Below are 20399 nucleotides of genomic sequence, written 5' to 3'. Positions count from 1 at the left end.
ACCTATGTATGAAACAAAAATACTGTAATAAAGCAGTGATGCAAAACAAATAAGAAATAATATTAATAATAATAATAATAATAATAATAATAATAAAAGAGTTGGTATTAACAGGCACTGAACGTGTATGTGCGCACATAAGAGAGACAGCGTGAGATTGAAACAGGTCCCGATGAGTGAAAGAAGAGCTAGGAGAGAAATCTGAAATCACAACACAACCACATGGTGATCACAAAGTCACCTGTAATGTGCGGCAACACACTCAGCGAGAGATAAATACCACTTTCAAACAGGCTAGAAACAGAACAAATACTCTCTATAATAACTGCCATTATTAAAAAGAAGAAAGTTAGTGTAAAGCCCCACTTGTTTTCACATTAACAACGCAGAAAAATAGGCTAATTGATGCCTCTGTAAGCATGTAGAGTAGAGAGAAAGAGATAGAAAAGAAAAGCCTTCTGGCAGAAGATGTTCTGTTCATAGTCCAACAAGCAGCGTTTAGAAAGAGCAAATGTAGCCCTTGAATTCGAGAATCCGCATCCTTCGTCCCTCTCACATCCAGGTTTGTAAAATAAAACAGTAAAACAAACACGTGTCCCTTTTTAGATAGATAAGAACAAGTCCAACATACAGGCTCATTCTGAAAATGTAGCCCTGTATACGTTTCTGGAGATCGCAAATTATGTAGCCAAGGACAGGTATGGCTGCATTTAATTTTTAAAACAAACACTACAGAGTAGTCTGCATTCCCGAGGCTGTACCACAGGAGCCGACCAGATTTCTGCAGCGCAGAAATAAATTTCCGAATAAAGCGCGGGAGCGGTCGGTACCTGGTTTAATTTTAGACAGGTCTAACAATATTGCTCCCGACTCGCTCGCTCTCGAGCACGCGTATGTATGTGTGTGAATGGGACAGCGTGATGCTGCATTTAGCTTGTTTGTTGTTGTTTGCTGTGTGTGTGCATGAATGAGAGAGAGCTTTGTGTGTGTGTGTGTGTGTGTGTGAGAGAGACAGAGAAAGAGCTTGATGCCTTTGTGTGTGTCACTTGGTTGGTGCTTTTGTGTGTGTGTGTTTATACAGACAGCTTGTTTGGCTGTCTAGACTCTGTATAGCTGGGTGGTTTTCGTTTTTTTTCTCCCCCCACTCATTAGCGGGAACAGGCGCGGCGGGTAGAAAACGGGGCAGGTCGGGCAACGAGACAACAAATGCTGAATATAAGCGGGAGCGGTCAGGTTCGGGCTAAAACTTGGCGGGAGTGGGAGCGGGATTCAAAATTTAGTCTCGCGCAGATCTCTACTAACGAGCGGTATGACGCCTTTCCTTGTTTCACTTACAGCTCACCGTTTACCTCTGTATGGACGGCTTTCTTGCTGTTATCAGTTTGTCCAGTAGCTCGCCATGTACGTTGGTGGACTTGAGACGCAGAGAGGAGTTGACCACGACTACAGGGTTTGAGTCCGGTGAAGAACGGTTCCAGAGAGCAGGTAAGACAAAAACAGAATCCATAAAATAGAATCCAGGTAAATAACAGGGTGAGAATGTGGTAAAAACGTAAAAATCAGACAAGGGCTTTTCTTCTTCTGAATTGCTTTTTAAAATCAGTTGGATTTAGGACAGGCCCGGCTCCAGGATGTCACAAATGAGGAGGCATTTTAATAATAGAGGCCATAGTGTTAAATTGCACACTACAAAGTATCTTTGAGCCGTGCAATGGCAGCTGTATTGGACGGGATCATTCGCATGTCCAGCAGGTATATAGGGTTTCCATACAACACAGTTGACCAGCCGACATTAAAGCACAACTTGCAGCGATCGCCAGTTTACCCAATGTAATGGGAGTGATCTACTGCACACATTGCAATAAAGACGCCATCTGAAGATGAATTAGCACAGGCTATGTGAATCGGAAACATTTCCATTTAATAAATGTGCAAATAGTATGTGATGCTCAAATGCGCTTAACATAATACACACCGGGTTCATGAATGATACTGTCAAAACATGTTGCCATGCTGCTGATATCCGCTCTCTTTAGTTTTATTGTCTCTGGTGGATTTTTGCATGCTTTTGCCATTGCTTTTTCATTTGGTTTTGCAAAAGTTTAGTTACTATATTTATTAGGGGAAGGAGGCAGGGAGGGGTTTTGCGCTTGTGCATGTGTGCTCAGTTTCATGTTAAGTCAGATGTACAAAGAGAATAAGCATGGAATTCCGCATACGCAGAGTTTCATACATCTGAATTTTTATTTCACATTTACAGCTTTGTGCGTACGCAGTAAAAATTCAGATGTATGAAACTCTGCATACGCAGAATCCCACGCATATTCTCTTTGTAGATCCGACCTAACGTAAAACTGAGTGCACATGCATGAGCGCAAAACCCCTGTTTAAAATGTTTTAGTATGAATTCAATGCTAGTCTTCGTACATGAGGACCCTGGTAACTAATTTTGGCCCCACTTGATCCTTTCATTTAGGCTATTTATTCACTTATTTATTAATACTTTGGCAGTAATATACTTTTTTATGGTAATAATATGCAGTTTCGTTATTACTTATTTTGTCAGTAAAGGTTATGCACCGATACTGTTTAAAACGCAGACGGATGGCTTCAGTGCCAAACAAGTGGTTTAAATTATATTTTATTTTAATTTATTTCCATTTAATGTCAAATAATGTAATAGTTTAAAGGTAAAGGTAAAAACAAAGAGTTATGTGAGGCTATCATAATTTTATTTTATTTTTTCGTGAAATTTACCGGTTGGCATTTGTAAAAACGCCACCATAAACCATTAGGCAAATAGGCCTACTCGTCATTTTATTTATTTATTTATTTAGCCTATTTTAATTACTTGTGATCAGGTTACATTTTCATTTTTTATGGCCATGAGCTACATGTCAAAATAAAATCGATATGCTAACTGTATTTTAGCTGTTAAAATAGGCCAACAATATATTTTATGGTGTTTAATTTTGCATGAGAAAATAGCACAATAGCTTAAATTACATTTTTTTTTAAAGATTATCCTTCAGCCTGCAGCGTATGTGAGAGGTTGATCAGTGGCAAATCGCCATCACGCACCATAAACCTATTGCGTTTATACTGTAAACTTGACTTCGCATTTTCTAAGATGCTTTCTTTTCACAACTGGAACAGTGCGGTTAGGCGATGCCAAAATGAAAGCAAACATTCAAAAAGGTTCTGTGTTTTGTCAATATTTATAATAATGAATAATAAATTATAATATTATTTATAATTTAGACTACTGTGGGACTGTGCAGTGTCCAACTACGGCTACTCTAATAATAATCCCTAAATGAAAAACGAATGTAAAAATGACTAGCATCTACATCTCTGCTAAAATTAATTGAACAGCAAATTTCTTTTGCTTTTCTTCCCTTAAGAGGTCAAGAGAGTTGTATTTAAAGAGTTACTTAACCAAAACATGTAATAAATTAGGCTGCTCGTCTTTATGTCGTCCACTAGTCCAGTTTTCTTCCATGTGAGTTTAGAATGCACCTCCACTGTCGCGTTCGTGTTTACATGGGTACACCCTGACCTGACAAGGGGACCAGATCTTTGCTTTAATTTCACAATTTTCATGACTTAATTGCTTTTTCATATTATAAAATATCTAAATATGTGTTCTGAAGGTTGGAATGTCGGGAGTGTTAGTAATTAATGACAGTAAGATTTTTCACTTTAAAGTAAACTAATCCTTTATGAAAACTGAGGGGGCACAAATTCTTTATGAGGGAGCAATGCCCCCTTTTGCCCGCCCGTAGCGCCGGGCCTGGTTTAGGGAAGGAGAGGGTGGGTCAGTCAATTGGTCAGTCAGTACTTGAGTCAGTCGAACAGTCAGTCGACATTGGCCTCTGGTGGATTTACATGAGAACAACAGGCGCAAGAGAAATTTGGGATCTCAAAAAGTGTTCACAGCGTCATCTAATAGATTTACACAAGAACAACAGGTACCCGCGAGTGAAATTTAAGATCTCAGTGGCCTCTCAGGGATTCACAAAAACAAAAACTGCAAAACCATGTAGCTCCAGGGATATATTTGGCGCTCTCCAGAAATGTATACAGAGGTACGTTTTCAGAATGAGCCTGGGTTGAACAAATCATTTAAACATCTAAAAGAATAAACAGCTTGCAATTGTGGAAACATCTATCAATATATAGAATCATACGTGTAAACTAATAACTTCAGTATAAAATAATGCCTCTCATCCCATTTGTTACCTCAGTAATCGAGCGCCTACATCATGTTGTTGTCTGCTGATGGCACACTTCGATCTAGTAGTTTTATTGCAAGCCCGTTTAGGGCTTTTCATTCTATGTATGATAAAACAAAATCGTTGGCTAAATCACTTAATATTTTGCTAATATTTCTCGAGCTACATGAACAATACAAAAGTTTCGTTTCACACCGTATACTGAAAAAGATGCCAGTGTACCTGTGTATTGGTGCGTCTTTTCAGAAAAAAGTAAGGAGAGCATAAAAACGGGTGTCCCATTGTGAATCTTCTTTCCAGTTACTGAAAACAGAATAAGGGATTCAGGAGTGAAGCTGAGGTCAAGTGATAAGGAGGTTCTCCAAATCTCTGTTTTCACCCCATCTTTGCCTTTATATTTCCTGAACACACTGGGCCATCTTTCTGAATGCTCGGCACTCTAGCAGTTGTTTCTAAAGTTTCAGTTAGCGGTTAGCATACCTGCTAGCTAAACGTCAGTGCTAATGCTGCAGCTTCGTGTGAACATCTCCCTCATGGTGACTGAGCGGCTGAGGTTTAGTTTGTGGTAGTTGGGTAGTGGCGTTGGCAGCTGGCTGTGCAGTGGGGTGGGTATAGGGGTAGGCAATTGGACAGGCAGCGGAGTGGGCAGACCCAAATCCTGTTGATGCATTCCGCGGTAGCTAATGCGTTCGCCGCCATTCCGCAGGCCATCTGGCTGCTGCAGGTAAAACGGCAGGTCGTAATGTGTGCAGGATGGACAGTATGTCTGTGAGCGGGTCAGTTTTCGAGCCGGTGGGGGGGTAAAGAGGGCAGGGCCATTGGGGGTGGTTGCTGTAGGAACCGCGGCTGCCAGGATGTTGTGGTTTGAATGCACCGGCGGCATACGAGACGTGACGGCGAAGTCAGGCTCCTCCTCCTCTGACTCCGACTCCTCCTTCTTACAGCAATAGTACTAGATGGAAGCAAGGAGAGAGCGTGTGAGAATTATATTTTGTAGTATGTATGCAAAATAACACCCAAAAACTTGTTAAGGACTTATTCACTTATGGCTTATAGGACGTAATTATTTAGAATATTTTGTGTTTCGCAGAAGAAGAAAAAAACAATGCTGGTTTACATAAATCTGAGGTAATGAACAATTATTGTCTTGTGTGCATAGCTAAATGTGCATTTTTATTGTACTACAAATCATTATCTAAATCAAATCTTTACTACCATGCAAAAAGTAACAGTTTCAAAGGAAATTGAAGAGCATGTCATGACAATACTTCCTAGGCAAAAAGAAGGCACTAAAACATAGCATTACATACACTCACAGGCCACTTGATTAGGCACACCTGTTTCAACAGCTTATTTATGCAAACATGTAATTAGCCTATCATGTGGCAGCAACTTTAACTATGTGCATTTAACCACAAAGATTGTATCCACAATCACCCCCCTCCCCCATACCCTTAAATAGTGCACTTTTTGAGAATGCAGCCATTTCTAGTGGTGTCCGAAACCATAGTGAATGTTCTGAAGTGCACTGAATCAATCCCACAATGCACTGCAATAACAAGTGTACAACACATGTACACTCAACTGCTTGAAAATTCTAGTGGTGTAACGGATCACAAATCTCACGGTTTAGATCACATTATAAGTGTGTTCGACATGAAGCAATGCTGCAGCCGGCAATCAACGAGATTAGCCGAGTGCAGGCAGGGGTGGAGTTGAAAACGAAGCCGTCAAGCCGGACACTTCGGGGCCCAAAGTTGCTGCAGTCATGACGATCACATTAATTTATTTATTGCAATAACAACAAAAGATTTACAGTAGAACTAAAACAGAGTAAAGTCTCTACAAACTATAGATTATTTAAAAAAAGGGGAATTATGAATTAAATTTATGTAGCCTATATAACAAACGCATGAGAAATAAGGGTGAAAACAAGAGAGCAAATAAAAAGGAAAAAAATATCCAAGCACAAATTGAAGGAGTTGAAACATCAGTCTTTGGGCTACTAGATGTTAAATGGTATGTCAATACTATTCCAGTTCTTGTTTAAATATGCTAAAAGGGGTTTATATTTATAGATATAAATCTTTCCAATATAGTGTAAAACCCAAAACAAGGTGTTTTGATTGTCTTAAACAATGATTAAGATTATTTTAAATAATGAAAGCATTTTTAAAAAAGCACTTAAATAAAAAATAATAATAATAAATTAACAAAAGTACCAAAATAAATTAGCTACACTTGATATAAATTTGCCAGAAAGAGCAAGGTAGGGCTACATCTATGTTACTTTTAAAATTTCTGCATAAACGGCCTGTGCTCATGAACAACCAGTGTCATGCTGTGAACTCGACCAATCATTTAATATCGGTGTCGTCATCGTAGCTCCTGCAGCCGTTCTACAAATGCTGCACTGGCTGAATCAGTCGTCTGATCTCGTAGCGCTATCGCGGTACTTTGATGCCACATGTGACAGTCACGTGGTGTCGGCACAGCATTAATCCGGACAACGTTTCTAACCAGCATGCACCGCTTTAAGAAAGATTTCGATCGATCTGCGCTGAGCTGCATGAAGTCGAACGCACCTTATGACTTTTTAGTCATGGATCGGACCATTTTTCGGATCAGCCAAAACGAGGAGACACATGTAATTTGCTTTCCATTTATTACAAAAACATTACTTCAAGAAAATTTTGGTTTTAACAAACAGAACTTAGAACCTGTAATTTTATTAAAATTAAAATGAAGAAATAATCAACTGAATAAAAAATAAATTGTAAATAAAATATTCAGTATTGTGAAAAATTCACTGTTACTACCTCTGTTGCTGATGATCCTAAGTCTATAAATCTAACATTATAATTTGCACAACCAATATTTATTTTTAGTCTCATTTTCAATTAATGACTCAGTTATTCACTATAAAACCTTATGTTCTATTGCTAGAAGTGTCATTTTTGAAGATTTATTCAGTGGCTTATTTGATGACTGGTTATTACTTATTGGTTAAATAATGTAATTGCTGCCTACAGCTTTAGTTTTTGAGCATCTTTAAATGCATATTACCATGATTTAAATCTTTACCATAAACATCAATGGTTTTATCAGAACTATAAACGGTTATTCCAGCACTTCCAAGTTGTTTGACTGCTTGTAACTTCATCACCAACTTAAAAGAATAAAGACTGAATCTCTTTATTGCATTCTTTTTGCATTTTTCAAGCACAGATTTGATTGCAGCGATTAGAAGGATTAATAAACATATGCAAATCACCATAATTTTTAATCTTTTAATGATTAATCGTGCAGCTTACACTGAATGCATTGATGCAGGCTAACTAAGTAGTGACAGAAAACACTTTTAATAACCTAAGAAACCCACCACATTCCGAATAACCAACCACGACTTCATCTGTCATCGATATATTTTACAGGAAAGCATAAATGCTTTCATGCATGTGATTTGAATGACTCGAGAGGTGATCTCTCTGCGATCGTTGCAAATTTAGGCTTAATCTATAAGTAAAAAAAAATTATTAATCCACAGGTCACGTGTGTTCCCAACCCAGTGGGTTGTGATCTGTGCAAATCACGAATCATCGTCGGCACCATTAGAAAATATCCATAAAACACTGTGAGACTTTGTGCGGAGTTTGTCACAGGATCTGACCAAGGAGATAAAAATCTTATCTGTTTAACAGATTTATTATTCATCAAAGCACAAACAAAATGGCATCCCTTCTGGTGCAGTTAGTGTTGAATTCACTGATGTAGGGTATAGGGGTAATTTTGGATGAAGCAGTTGACATTGGATGCTTCTAATTAACCTTCCTTGATACTACAACCTGGAAACTGATCAAGCTCAGCCATCTTGTAGGACATTTCAGTCCTCTAATTGCACACAGAGGAGGCGAGGATTGTGAGAGGAGGCTTCCTGAGGTGTCATGAGCGAGGATACACAGGATCCTTTGCGGAAGTGTTTATTGACTAAATGTGACGCACAATGTAAAATCTCCTTTCCCTCTCCATCTCCATCTGTGCCAAGAATTGACAACGACTGCAGAAAATTCAAGCACACATTACTGTGAATAATTAAGCATTTAAAAAAATATATGGTAAATGTGACTGGCTTTCACAGTTCTTTTAATACTGATGTAATAATTTTCAGCGCAAATACAAAGCAGTTAATAACTAGAAATAATTCATTGTTATTAATAACAAGTAAAACTAAAAAAAGTTTAGTGAATGTTGAAAATATATATAAATAATATTCTCTTATCTTCAAGAACCCTGATGTGCAAGCAAAATCAGAGATCTATAATGATGCTTTAAATTATGCAAAAGGAAGTGAGGATTTATAATTTCACTTGATTCAATTTCTCTGTCCTCGCAACTTTTCTTAGCGTCCTTCTCTTGCATCCTGAGGGAGTGGAGCTAAGACACAAGGAAAGGGAGGGGAAAAAACGAGGATGCACAAAAAAAGAATTGAGAAGCATACACTGTAAAGATAATCTTATGGTCAACCTCAGCATCAGAATGGGAAAGAAAGGTGATTTACATTTACATTTAGTCATGTAGCACAGGGGTTCCCAAACTTTTCAGCCCGCGACCCCCAAAATAACAATGCCAGTGACTCGCGACCCCAATATCCTCTGAGGTGGTTATAAATACAGAAACCTTGCATGCAATGACGCAGACACACCAATTAAATTTGTGTCAGTGCTTTAAATGTGCCAGAAAGTATAACCTGATGTTATAAAATCAAAATGCATCTGACGCTATTGCTGTCTTTAATATAATGTAATTACCCCAGGGGTCGCAATCCAATAGAACTAGAAACTATAAGCTACTATAGTAACTATATAGTATATAGTAACTATAAACAACTGTTTTTATTTTCAGTATAGTTATGGATAAAATATGTTAATTCTTATGGTTTAATAAAAATAAATAAATAGATTTTTGGAAATCACCAGGTGACCCCCCTTCATTGCCCCGCGACCCCTCGGGGGGTCCCGACCCCCACTTTGAGAACCACTGATGTAGCAGACGCTTTTATCCAAAGCGACTTACAAATGAGGACAAGGAAGCAATTTACACAACTATAAGAGCAACAATGAATAAGTGCTGTAGGCAAGTTTCAGGTCTGTCTAAGAAGGAAAGCATTAGTAATGTAAGAATTTATTTCATTTATATTTTTTTGAGTACAGTTAGTGGTATAGCCAGAGAGGCAATTGCAGATTAGGAAGGAAAGTGGACACTAAATAGCTGACTTTTTAGTCAATTCTTGAAGACAGCAAGTGACTCTGCCGTTCTGATGCAGTTAGGGAGTTCATTCCACCAACTGGGCAGATTGAATGTGAGAGTTTGGGAAAGTGATTTCTTCCCTTTTAGGGATGGAACCACGAGACGACGTTCATTCACTGAACTCAAGTTTCTGGAGGGCACATAAATCTGCAGTATCATTAAGTGACTTTGGTATGGTTGGTCTTTCCAGAAATTAAAGATCTACTTCAATGCTCAACCATACAGAGAATATAAAAAACAGGCAGTACTGTGGATAAAAATAACTAGTTGATGGCAGAGCTCAGATTTAATTAACCACTTGTTACAAGTGAGGCCCACAGAAGAGCATCTTTAAACACACACCATGTCTGTCAGCTGAGAAGAGAAAACCTAAGCTACAATTCACACGGGCCTACCAGAACTGTACAAAAAAAAAAGCATTTCTCCATTCTTTCTTGTGCCAATAGTTCAGACTGCAATGTGTGATAGATATTTTCTTGACATTTTTTTTTACTGTTTTTTTTTTATTTATTTTTTTTATTATCAATTAGGCATTGGTAAAATTCAAAGGTCTAGCCAAGTGTTGTTGCTGACCACATCAAGTCCTTCTCAAATCATTCAACTGGCTTCTTGTTCATTAAAACAAGGTTAATACATTCAAATTGATCCACAGATTTCAATCAACAAAGCACGTTTGTAATGTGTTGGAACTGGAGATTTACATTATGGATGCACAGTTGGCATACTTAAGCAACTAAATCATCTAAATAATGTTTTAGTCACCTTTGTAAATCACTGCATTAAGAATTAACCTGATACATCCCTTATAAAGTGGCCAAGAAATAGTTGTAAATTTCCTGTCAATATACTCACCTTCAGGTCATCTAAGATGACTTTTTTTCTTCAGTTGAACCATTAAAGAATTATTTTACCTGAATCCATGTACCTTGGTGATTCATATAATGGCCGTCAATGGTTACCGTTGATAGATTTAAAATAAACACATACAGATAACCCAAATCCATAGCCATGGCTAAAGTTATTTACAATAATATTAGCTATAATCCACAGCCTGTTTGCATAATTTATAGCAGTTGGCGCATCTTTGACAATCACAAGTTAATACCATTTTGGCAAAAACATCATCAACTCTATTGTCAGCTCACGTCTGAGTGTGCGCTCGTGCATACAATATTAAGTGAACAGAAGCTTGTGCTCACTAGTGTTTGTCGAGAACTGTTTGCTTAGGCTGTGGATTAAAACTAATAATATTGTAAATAAATAATGTTTATTGCCATGCAGAGGCTGAATGTTTTACTTTATAAGATCTCAGTGTATCATCATCAGGAGCCATTGGTATTGATTTGGACTTGTTTCATTTATTCAATCATTTGTTTTCTTTTCAGCTTAGTCCCTTTATTAATCTGGGGTCGCCACAGCGGAATGAACCGACAACTTATTCAGCATATGTTTTACGCAGCCGATGCCCTTCCAGCTGCAACCCATCACTGGGAAACATCCATACACACTCATTTACACACATAAACTACGGACAATTTAGCTTACCCAATTCACCTATAGCGCATGTCTTTGGACTTGTGGGGGAAACCGGAGCACCCGGTAGAAACCCACATGAACATAGAAAGAACATGCAAACTCCACACAGAAATGGCAACTGACCCAGCTGAGGCTCGAACCATCGACCTTCTTGCTGTGAGGCGATCGTTCTACCCACAGCGCCACCGTGATGCCTTGGACTTGTTTGTATTTATGTTAATTTTTTTTGTTGACTGTAGCGAGTGGGGTGGGGCCAAGAGCCAAGCTCCGGAAACTTGAAAGTAGGAGAGACACAAGTAGAAGAAGAGAATGGACCAGGCCAAGATCATAATTCTGAAGTGCGTGCCACGAATCCTTGCAAATTCAAAACAGAGTGGCGTTTCCTGATTGGGTCTTTCGGTTCCTCCGCTCTAAAGTAAACATGCTAAGCACAACCAGAGAAATTTAAACAGAGAGAAACAAAATAAACAATTAAAGAAAAAAATAAAAATAATATAAATACATAAAATAAAATAAAAAAAATAAATATAAATAAATAATGAAATAACAAACAATGTTTCATCACGAATAGCCATTTAAAACTCATATTGATATCAACATTGACACAGTGGCGCAGAAGGTAGTGCTGTCGCTTCACAGCAAGAAGGTCGCTGGTTCGACCCTGGGCTCAGTTGGTGTCTCTGTGTGGAGTTTGCATGTTCCCCCTGTGTTCGCGTGGGTTTTCTCTGGGTGCTCCGGTTTCCCCCACAGTCCAAAAACATGCGGTACAGGTGAATTGGGTAGGCTAAATTGTGTGTGTGTGTGGATGTTTCCCAGAGATGGGTTGTGGCTGGAAGGGCATCCGCTGCATATAAATGTGCTGGATAAGTTGGTGGTTCATTCCGCTGTGGCAACCCCGGATTAATAAAAGGGACTAAGCCAACGAGAAAATGAATGACTGAATTATGTCAATTTCCTACATGTGTCTTAGACGTGAAAAATGTGACCTACTCTCGATGTTCAAATCCTGAACTACTAGGGATATAACAATATTGTAAATACTGTCATACCGCAATAGCAATTTTTTTCAATATTACCATAGTAGCATGACTCGATAAAACTATGGGTCTTCTGAGAAAATTTGCTCAGGCGAATGAAGCGAACGGGAGGTAGCGGAAACGTTCGAGGCTACTAAAGTAACCCTTCGTTCCCCGAGGAGGGGAACGGAATCACTATAAGTGGATTTGATGTTCTAAATCCACGTATGGGAGGATTCGGTTCAGAAGCCACTTGTCTGAAAGAGTATTGAACGGGCCAATGAAAGCAATAAATTGCTGCATCGCCAATTAACTGAGCATATAAGCACACCTGGCGCCAGCAAACACTATCCTTTTTAAGCTGAAGAGACTTTTAACAGCTAAGGGACAGTCATTATGGCGACGGAGTATAGTGCTTCCGTTCCCCTCCTCGGGAAACGAAGGGTTACTTTAGTAACCTCGAACGTTCCCCTTTGGGGGGAACTTCAGCACTATAAGTGGATTTGATGTTCTAAATCCACGTATGAGAGCCCATTGAAAGTGCCACAATGACTGCACCTTACCAACACCTCCGATGAGAGGGCAGTCAGGCAAGCGTGACGTACCCAAATCATGGGAGGCGCGGTCCTCCAACGTGCCCCTGGCCCTAACTTATCCCCACTTCAAAAGAAGCTTTACGGAATAGGTATATTTTTTTGGGAGTCGCTAGCGTCTAGATAATTCTAGGAATATACGACAGTACGTTGGGAAGCGTGCCATCCCAGTAGGGAGGACGCTGCGGAGACCATCCGCACCCAATAGGGAGACAAATGGAAATTCATATGGATTAACCCTAAGAAGGGGGAGTGCGCATAAGAAGGTGTTTAGCGGATAGGGAAGGCACGGGTCCACCCAGGGTGGGGAACTTAACCGTGGCGGAAAAAGCATATGGGGATCATCAGCGGGGATCGGCCATAGCAGGCACCTGTACCCAAAAACGTGGGCAGACTTGACGTAGTGGGCCAGCGAGTGACTCCTCCGCTGAGTCAGCGCTGGGGGCCTCGGAGGAATCTGCAGGGCTCATCGAATGGGGAACTTTACTGACAGACAGGAGGGTGCACATCTCTCCGTGTTAGGGAAAAAAGGCACCGCAAGCGTGCTACAACACCCACCGAGTTGTTTCCTCAATCACCAAAGGTCCCTAACACCCTTGAGGAAACCGGCTCCACTCGCAGATTGTAAAACCTTGCAAATGTGTTGGGTGTCACCTAGCCCGCAGCTCTACAAATGTCTGTTAAAGAAGCGCCGCGCGCACACGCCCAAGAGGATGCAACGCTCCGAGTGGAGTGCGCACGCACTCCCGGGGGACGCGGGTGACCTCTGCTCAAATAAGCACACAAAATGGCCTCCACAATCCAGTGGAATAATCGTTGTTTAGACACGGCACTTCCCTGCTGCCGTCCGCCATAACAGACAAAGAGCTGCTCAGAAGATCTAAAGTATTGAGTACGGTCCACATAAACGCGCAGGGCGCGAACTGAACAAAGTAAAGAAAGGGCTGGGTCTGCCTCCTCTGGGGGCAGCACTTGCAGGGTTACTACCTGATCTCTAAAGGGAGTGGTAGGAACTTTGGGCACATAACCCGGGCGGGGTCTCAGGATAACGTGAGAAAAATCCGGCCCAAATTCCAGGCACGAGTCACTGACCGAAAATGCCTCCAGTTCCCCGACCCTCTTAATGGAGGCCAACGCGACCAGCAGAGCTGTCTTTAGGGACAGAAATCTTAAGGATACTGAATCGAGTGGCTCGAAGGGATTAAATCGCAGGCTCGTGAGAACGAGGGCGAGATCCCAAGAGGGCGTGAGAGGGGGGCGAGTTGGATTAATTCGCCTAGCGCCTCTGAGGAACCGGATGATGAGGTTATGCTTTCCCACGGTACCGCCAGCCACCGCGTCATGTTGAGCGGAGATGGCGGCAACATAAACCTTAAGAGTGGAGGGCGACAGCCTGCTATCCAGCTTCTCTTGAAGGAAAGAGAGCACAACACTAATCTGGCAAGATCGGGGGTCTTCTCTGCGAGAGACACACCATTCAGTGAATAGACTCCACTTCAGGGCGTAGGCGCGCCTCGTGGAGGGGGCTCTAGCCTGAGTGATGGTATCAACCACCGCGGGCGGCAGGTTACCTAAGTCTTTCTCGCGTCTATGGACCACACGTGGAGGTTCCAGAGATCGGGACGAGGGTGCCAGATGGTGCCTAGTCCCTGAGAAAGTAGGTCCTCTCTCAAAGGGATCTGCCATGGGAGGGCCGTCGCGAGGAGGGAGAGCTCTGATATCCAGGTCCGGTTGGGCCAGAGGGGCGCAACTAACAGAACCTGCTCCTCGTCCTCCCTGACCTTGCACAGTAACTGCGCGATCAGACTCACTGGGGGAAACGCATACTTGCGTATGCCCCGAGGCCAGCTGTGGGCCAGTGCATCCATGCCGAGAGAGCCCTTGGTCAGGGAATAAAACAACTCGCAATGAGCGTTCTAGGGGGAAGCAAACAGATCGATCTGGGCCTCCCCGAATCGTGCCCATATCAGCTGGACAGACTCGGGGTGGAGTCTCCATTCTCCAGAGTGAATCTGCTGCCGTGAGAGCACATCGGCTGCACGGTTGAGCATACCTGGGATGTGAATGGTGCGCAGCGACTTCGGCCGCGGGTGACTCCATAGGAGCAGACGGCGGGCGAGCTGAGACATGCGGTGAGAGCGCATACCCCCCATGCGGTTGATATACGCTGCCGCCACCGTACTGTCCGTCCTGACCAGCACGTGTTGCTGCTCCAGCACCGGAGAAAAACGGCGTAGAGCAAGGAACACTGCCAACAGCTCTAGGCGATTGATATGCCAATGCAGCTGGGCACCTACCCACAGGCCCGCAGCTGCATGCCCATGACACACGGCTCCCCAGCCTGTGCTGGAAGCATCTGTTGAGACAACAACATGACTGGACGCCTGTCCCAGAGGCACACCGGCCAGCAGGAACGAGGGGTCGTTCCAGGGGCTGAGGGTGCGGCGACACATCGAAGTAACAGAGACTCGGTGTGTGCCCGCATGCCAGGCGCGTCTTGGAACTCGATCTTGAAGCCAGTGCTGAAGTGGTCTCATATGGAGCAGTCCGAGCGGCGTGACAGCCGCAGCGGAAGCCATATGCCCCAGGAGCCTCTGAAAATATTTCAGTGGGACCACTATTTTGCTGTCGAGCTCCCTCAGACAGTTCAGCAGCAGGGGAGCGCACTCTCCGGAGAGGCGCGCTACCATGGTGACCGAGTCCAGCTCCATTCCGAGAAAAGAGATCCTCTGCACCAGGGCGAGTTTGCTCTTTTCCCAGTTGACCTGCAACCCCAATAGGCGAAGATGCCGAAGCACCTCGTCTCTGTGCGCAGTCAATTGCTCCCGAGAGTGGGCTAAAATCAACCAATCATCGAGATAATTGAGTACGCGGATGCCCGCGAGCCGAAGGGGCGCTAGGGCACCCTCCGCGAGTTTGGTGAAGACCCGCGGAGACAGAGAGAGCCCGAAGGAGAGGACCTTGTACTGCCACGCTCGACCTTCGAACGCAAACCGCAGAAACTGACGGTGACGTGGAAGAATGGAGACATGAAAATACGCGTCCTTCAGGTCTATGGCTGCAAACCAATCCTGAGGGCGGACGCATCGGAGGATGCGCTTCTGCGTAAGCATTCTGAACGACAGCTTGTGATGGCAGCGATTCAAAACGCGCAGATCTTGGATTGGCCGTGACCCACCGCTCTTTTTGGGTACGATGAAGTACGGGCTGTAAAACCCGCTCTCCATCTCGGCTGGAGGTACCGGCTCGATTGCACCCTTCGCCAGGAGGGCAGCAATCTCCTCTATATATATATGATATAATAAGAATATGTATGATATAAATATAAAGTATTAAAATATTACAAAACATATTATTTTCTAGCCTACATAAATATAAAAAAACACTGCCTTCATGCCTTTTTTATCTCGGGGGGCTTTTTCAGTTTATTCATAACAATTTGCTTTGAATAATGTTATTATTATTAGCAGTATTATTTATTGTTTCCATATTTATGTTTGTTTTATTGAAAAACAAGCTTAGATTTGCCCACCTGTCAGGTTTTAGACCACATGGGGCACAGCATGTGTTTTTGGATATAACTCTGTTTTATGACCACACTTTGTTATTATTGTTCTTTTATTTGTGTGCAGGAAATTAGAACTGAACTTAGAAATAGTTTTGAAACAAATCTTTGTGCTTAACAAACGGAATTAATTATTTATAGGCTAATTGATGTCTGTGCGTACAAGGTTTCCCTATCCACGAGAGCAAAAGTGAAAGTAGATAATGAGAATGCAGATGCTCTGTTTAACTGTTTTCTTACTAGTGAAACGCTCATTTTTTCCACTTACAAAGTCTTCATGTATATAGCAAATGTGCTATGGCGTGACGCAACTGACTCTAAAAGGGAATGGAAGATGAGACTCTGATTGGTTTATTCTCAAAACATGTCTATAACTCATTAAGAAAATAAGCTCAACCCTTTTAGACCATGCGCCATGGCGCAAAGTGGATTTTTCCGTCCTTATTTTAGCAAAAGTGGATTCTGACACGCCCTTAATGCGTTTGTGCCCTGCGCTTTGCGCTTTGCAAATGGATCATCATAATAGTGCCCTTAGAGTGGGGGTGCCGTCTCTGTAATATTTTGGTAGAGTGATTGGACCCCCCCATTCAACCTAGGAATGAAAAAAGGGTTATAGGATTGTTAATGGGAAGCAAGAAAATAGAGGGAGGAAGGGTGGGTTTGAGAGAATGAGAAGAACAGTGCTTGAGTGCTGGTCTGCCTTAAATAAGTTTTCAGGGAGTAGGTAATAATAAAAATAATAATAATAATAATTTCTTACATTTATATAGTGATTTTCTAGATGCTCAAAGCGCTTTACACATTGGGGGGATTCTCATCATCCACCACCAGTGTGCAGCATCCACCTGGATGAAGCAACGGCAGCCATATTGCACCAGACCGCACAATGGTTAGGAGGCCATAATGGACAGAGGCCAGTGGGCTTATATCCCTACTCTTTTTTTTTACAGACAGGACCTCGGGTTAACATTTCATCTAAGGCCGTACTCACACTAGGTACAGTTGCCTCGAACCGGGCCAAAGCACGCTGCTCCCCCCCCCCCCCGTCTCCCCCGACGGCCCGCACTCACACCACAAACGGGCTTTGGCACGCTTACGTCATCGCTGCTGCGCTGTTCTGTAAGAAGCGCTCTCTTACTCAGCAGCACAGTGGAGATTTCTCTAGTTATATCGTTTCAGACGTTTGATATGCCGTCAAATATTTCGCCAAACAGTCCTTAGAGATGCGGGGATATGCAGTCAGATATTTCGCCGAACAGATCCACCACTTTTGGCACTCATAAACAATCATAATGCTCTCGTGCTGCAGGAATGAGGAGGTCTGCTGAAGGCGCGCAGCTGTCGTGCAGTGAGGGGTTTGTGTCTTTAGTAAACTGCGGCAGTTTGCGTTCACTGAACAGTAAGAATTATTAATAAATCCATATGAAACAGTGCCTTAAAAGTCACGTCTCGCTTTCAGTTTCGGGCTTTGGCGCGTTTTGCACTCACACACAAGCGTACCGCGCCAAAGCCCAAGTGAACCGCGCTCAGGCACACCTCTTCCAACCGGGCCAGGGCCGGCCAAGTGAACCGTGCTTGAGCCCGATTCAGCGCACTCACACTTCTCAAACGATCCGGGAAACGGGCCTGGGCACGGTACGGATGGCATTGTGTGAGTAGGCCCTAAAAGACAGCACTCACTGAGCAGTATAGAGTCCCCTCTACGATACCGGGGCAGTAGGACCCACATACAGTAGGTGAGAGTTCAAAGTGGCTATTAACGCCGCGGCTGGTACCGCCGCCGTTTGAAATAGGTGCCGCTCTGTTTTTAGTGTATGACCGCAGTTTGTGAATGAGCCGCCAGGGGGCGCAAAGGGACGGGATGCGAACGGACAGAAATAGATCATACAGCTACTGTGCTTGTAAATGATATTAAACAATAAGTCAAAGCATTATAATTCCTTCATTAATCATTTAAAATTTGTTAACACGCTTTATTGTAAACTTTTTAAGTGCAAAGAGGATTCGTTTTGGAAAATAGAATTGAAGAAATGAAAGACAACTAAAATGAAAGCACAAACATTTAGTACAAATAAGTAGTCTTAAATAAATAAATAAATAAATAAATAAATAAATAAATAAATAAATAAATAAATAAAGCAGCCTAAATATAGAAAGATGTTCAGTGTTTGCTATTTTGATAGGACTAAGACAAGACATTTTCATTTATGTTTTATTTCTGTTTTTATTTCCATTTTCGTTGTTGATTATATTTTACTATCTTATTTATGTCTCAACAATTGTACATAAACGAATAATAAACGAATAATGAAAATAAATGAATAATGAAAATAGGCCTAAATAAATTATTTATTTAAAGACATTGCCGTACAGTACGTGAAACACTGAGAAAAATAAATTGACCTACCTTAAGCAGATCACTAAAAGTATAATAAAATTATTTTTGCCGCAGGACATAAATTAAGTCTTGCAGGTTTATTTTTAATAATTTAGTTTCAGTTCTGTTCATTTTTTTTTCAAAACGTCAATGTTCTCCTTTAAAGTAGCTATAACTGTTGTTTTGTTTTTTTGTTTTTTTTTTTACTTATGGCTCAGTATGTTTTGTATTTTAACTTCATATTCAGTCACCTTGCAAATGTGTGTGAAATATAATGCCGCATAACCGCGGAAAAAGAAGAAAAAACTGTCGAAGGTTAGAGCTAATTCATCAAAATAAGCTATATTAAAATACAACATTTATGTTAATACAGGCAGAGTGTGAACAAACTCAAGGCTAAGATATGCGCTTGCCTTTTAATGCATTTGCGGCCTTTAGGCTACAGGCAACTATGAATAATAATGTTTTTTTTTTCTTGTTTTTTTTTTGTATGGTAAAGGACAATACACATTATGTTATTGATGTAAACTTAGGCTAAAACTTACCATTGATAAACGTGACCTACCTCAAGCAGATCACTTAAAGTATAAAAAAATAAAGTAGGCTATATATATATATTCTTAATAAACTTCACAGCCACAAATATAAAAACAACTTGTATTAAAACTGGGCGAGGATTAGAAAGAATACGATGCTTGTTATATATAATTTAAATTTTGATTCCAATTTCTGCAAGCACATTTTTTCACTCGCTACTCTGCCAGAAACTTCGCCGCCGGAGAGCACCTCAATAATGTAAACATTTGTTTAAAGATGGAGCGCAAGATGTGCCGAGTGGCAACATGTGAAGAACGATGGCAAAGCTAAGTGTGATTATTGTAATAAACTAAGTTATAAAGCAGAGTCCCGACCAACAGGACTAAGCATATGCGGTTGGCTCATTCTTCACGAATATAGAATTAAAATAATGGCGCGTTAGGTTCACTAAGCAGCGCATTCTCTCCGCCTCATCGTTTAACCAGCGGGACACGCTGCTGAAGCAGGAGAGACACTCCGTCATTCATAATCTTAGCTGATGTATCGGAGTCGAAAGAATATATCAAAGAGGAATTTTCTTTTAACAGTCCCGATATGTTTAATCTTTTTATTTTATTTTTTTTTTCGTGTCATTTCTCTTCAGCAAATTAGATATTTTTTAAAGCTGCTTGATTCTTTTAAAACCGAAAGCAGGGCCCATAGTGTTTTTCCATAAGATACTCCTTTATGAATGTTTTAATTTTTTTATTAAAGTTTTTAATGTGCTTTTTGATAGTTTTATTTTATTTCAAGCAGCATCTAAATGCGAATTTATCCTCAAAACTTGGCATGAGAGCGATGCAAGTCATGTGTGGCATAATTGCCTTTTTTCCCTGCGCGTGCGAGATCAATTTCTGATCTTTTTGCAACTAAAATGAAAGCATAAACATTCAGTACAAATAAGTAGTCTTAAATAAATAAATAAATAAATAAATAAATAAATAAATAAATAAATATATAAATAAAGCAGTCTTTTAACCTAAATATAGAGAGATGTTCAGTGTTTGCTATTTTGACAGGACTAAGACAAGACATTTTCATTTATGTTTTTATTTCTGTTTTTACTTAAATTTTCGTTGTTGATTATAGTTTACTATCTCATTTTATGTCTCAACAATTATAGATAATAATAAACGAATAATGAAAATTAATGAATAATGAAAATAGGCCTAGATATATTATTTATTTAAAGAC

The 20399-nt window shown here is 41.1% G+C and overlaps 1 protein-coding gene across 1 annotated transcript in view; it reads right to left on the bottom strand.

Moving 5' to 3' along the window:
- Nucleotides 1-66: 66 nt before the first annotated feature.
- The window catches only part of fam163ba (family with sequence similarity 163 member B, genome duplicate a), a 69302-nt gene continuing 48969 nt past the window's right edge, over nucleotides 67-20399 (bottom strand). Inside the window, 1 exon segment of the mRNA NM_001447123.1 lies at nucleotides 67-5187. Coding sequence (NP_001434052.1) covers nucleotides 4723-5187 — 465 coding nt within the window. The 3' untranslated portion in view covers nucleotides 67-4722.

This window comes from Danio rerio, chromosome 10 (genome assembly GCF_052040795.2).
Source record: "Danio rerio strain M-AB ecotype USA chromosome 10, GRCz13ab, whole genome shotgun sequence".
In the NCBI taxonomy this organism is placed as follows: domain Eukaryota; kingdom Metazoa; phylum Chordata; class Actinopteri; order Cypriniformes; family Danionidae; genus Danio; species Danio rerio.
The sequence above is the reverse complement of the archived record's forward strand: the minus strand, read 5'-3'. Positions and strand labels throughout refer to the sequence as shown.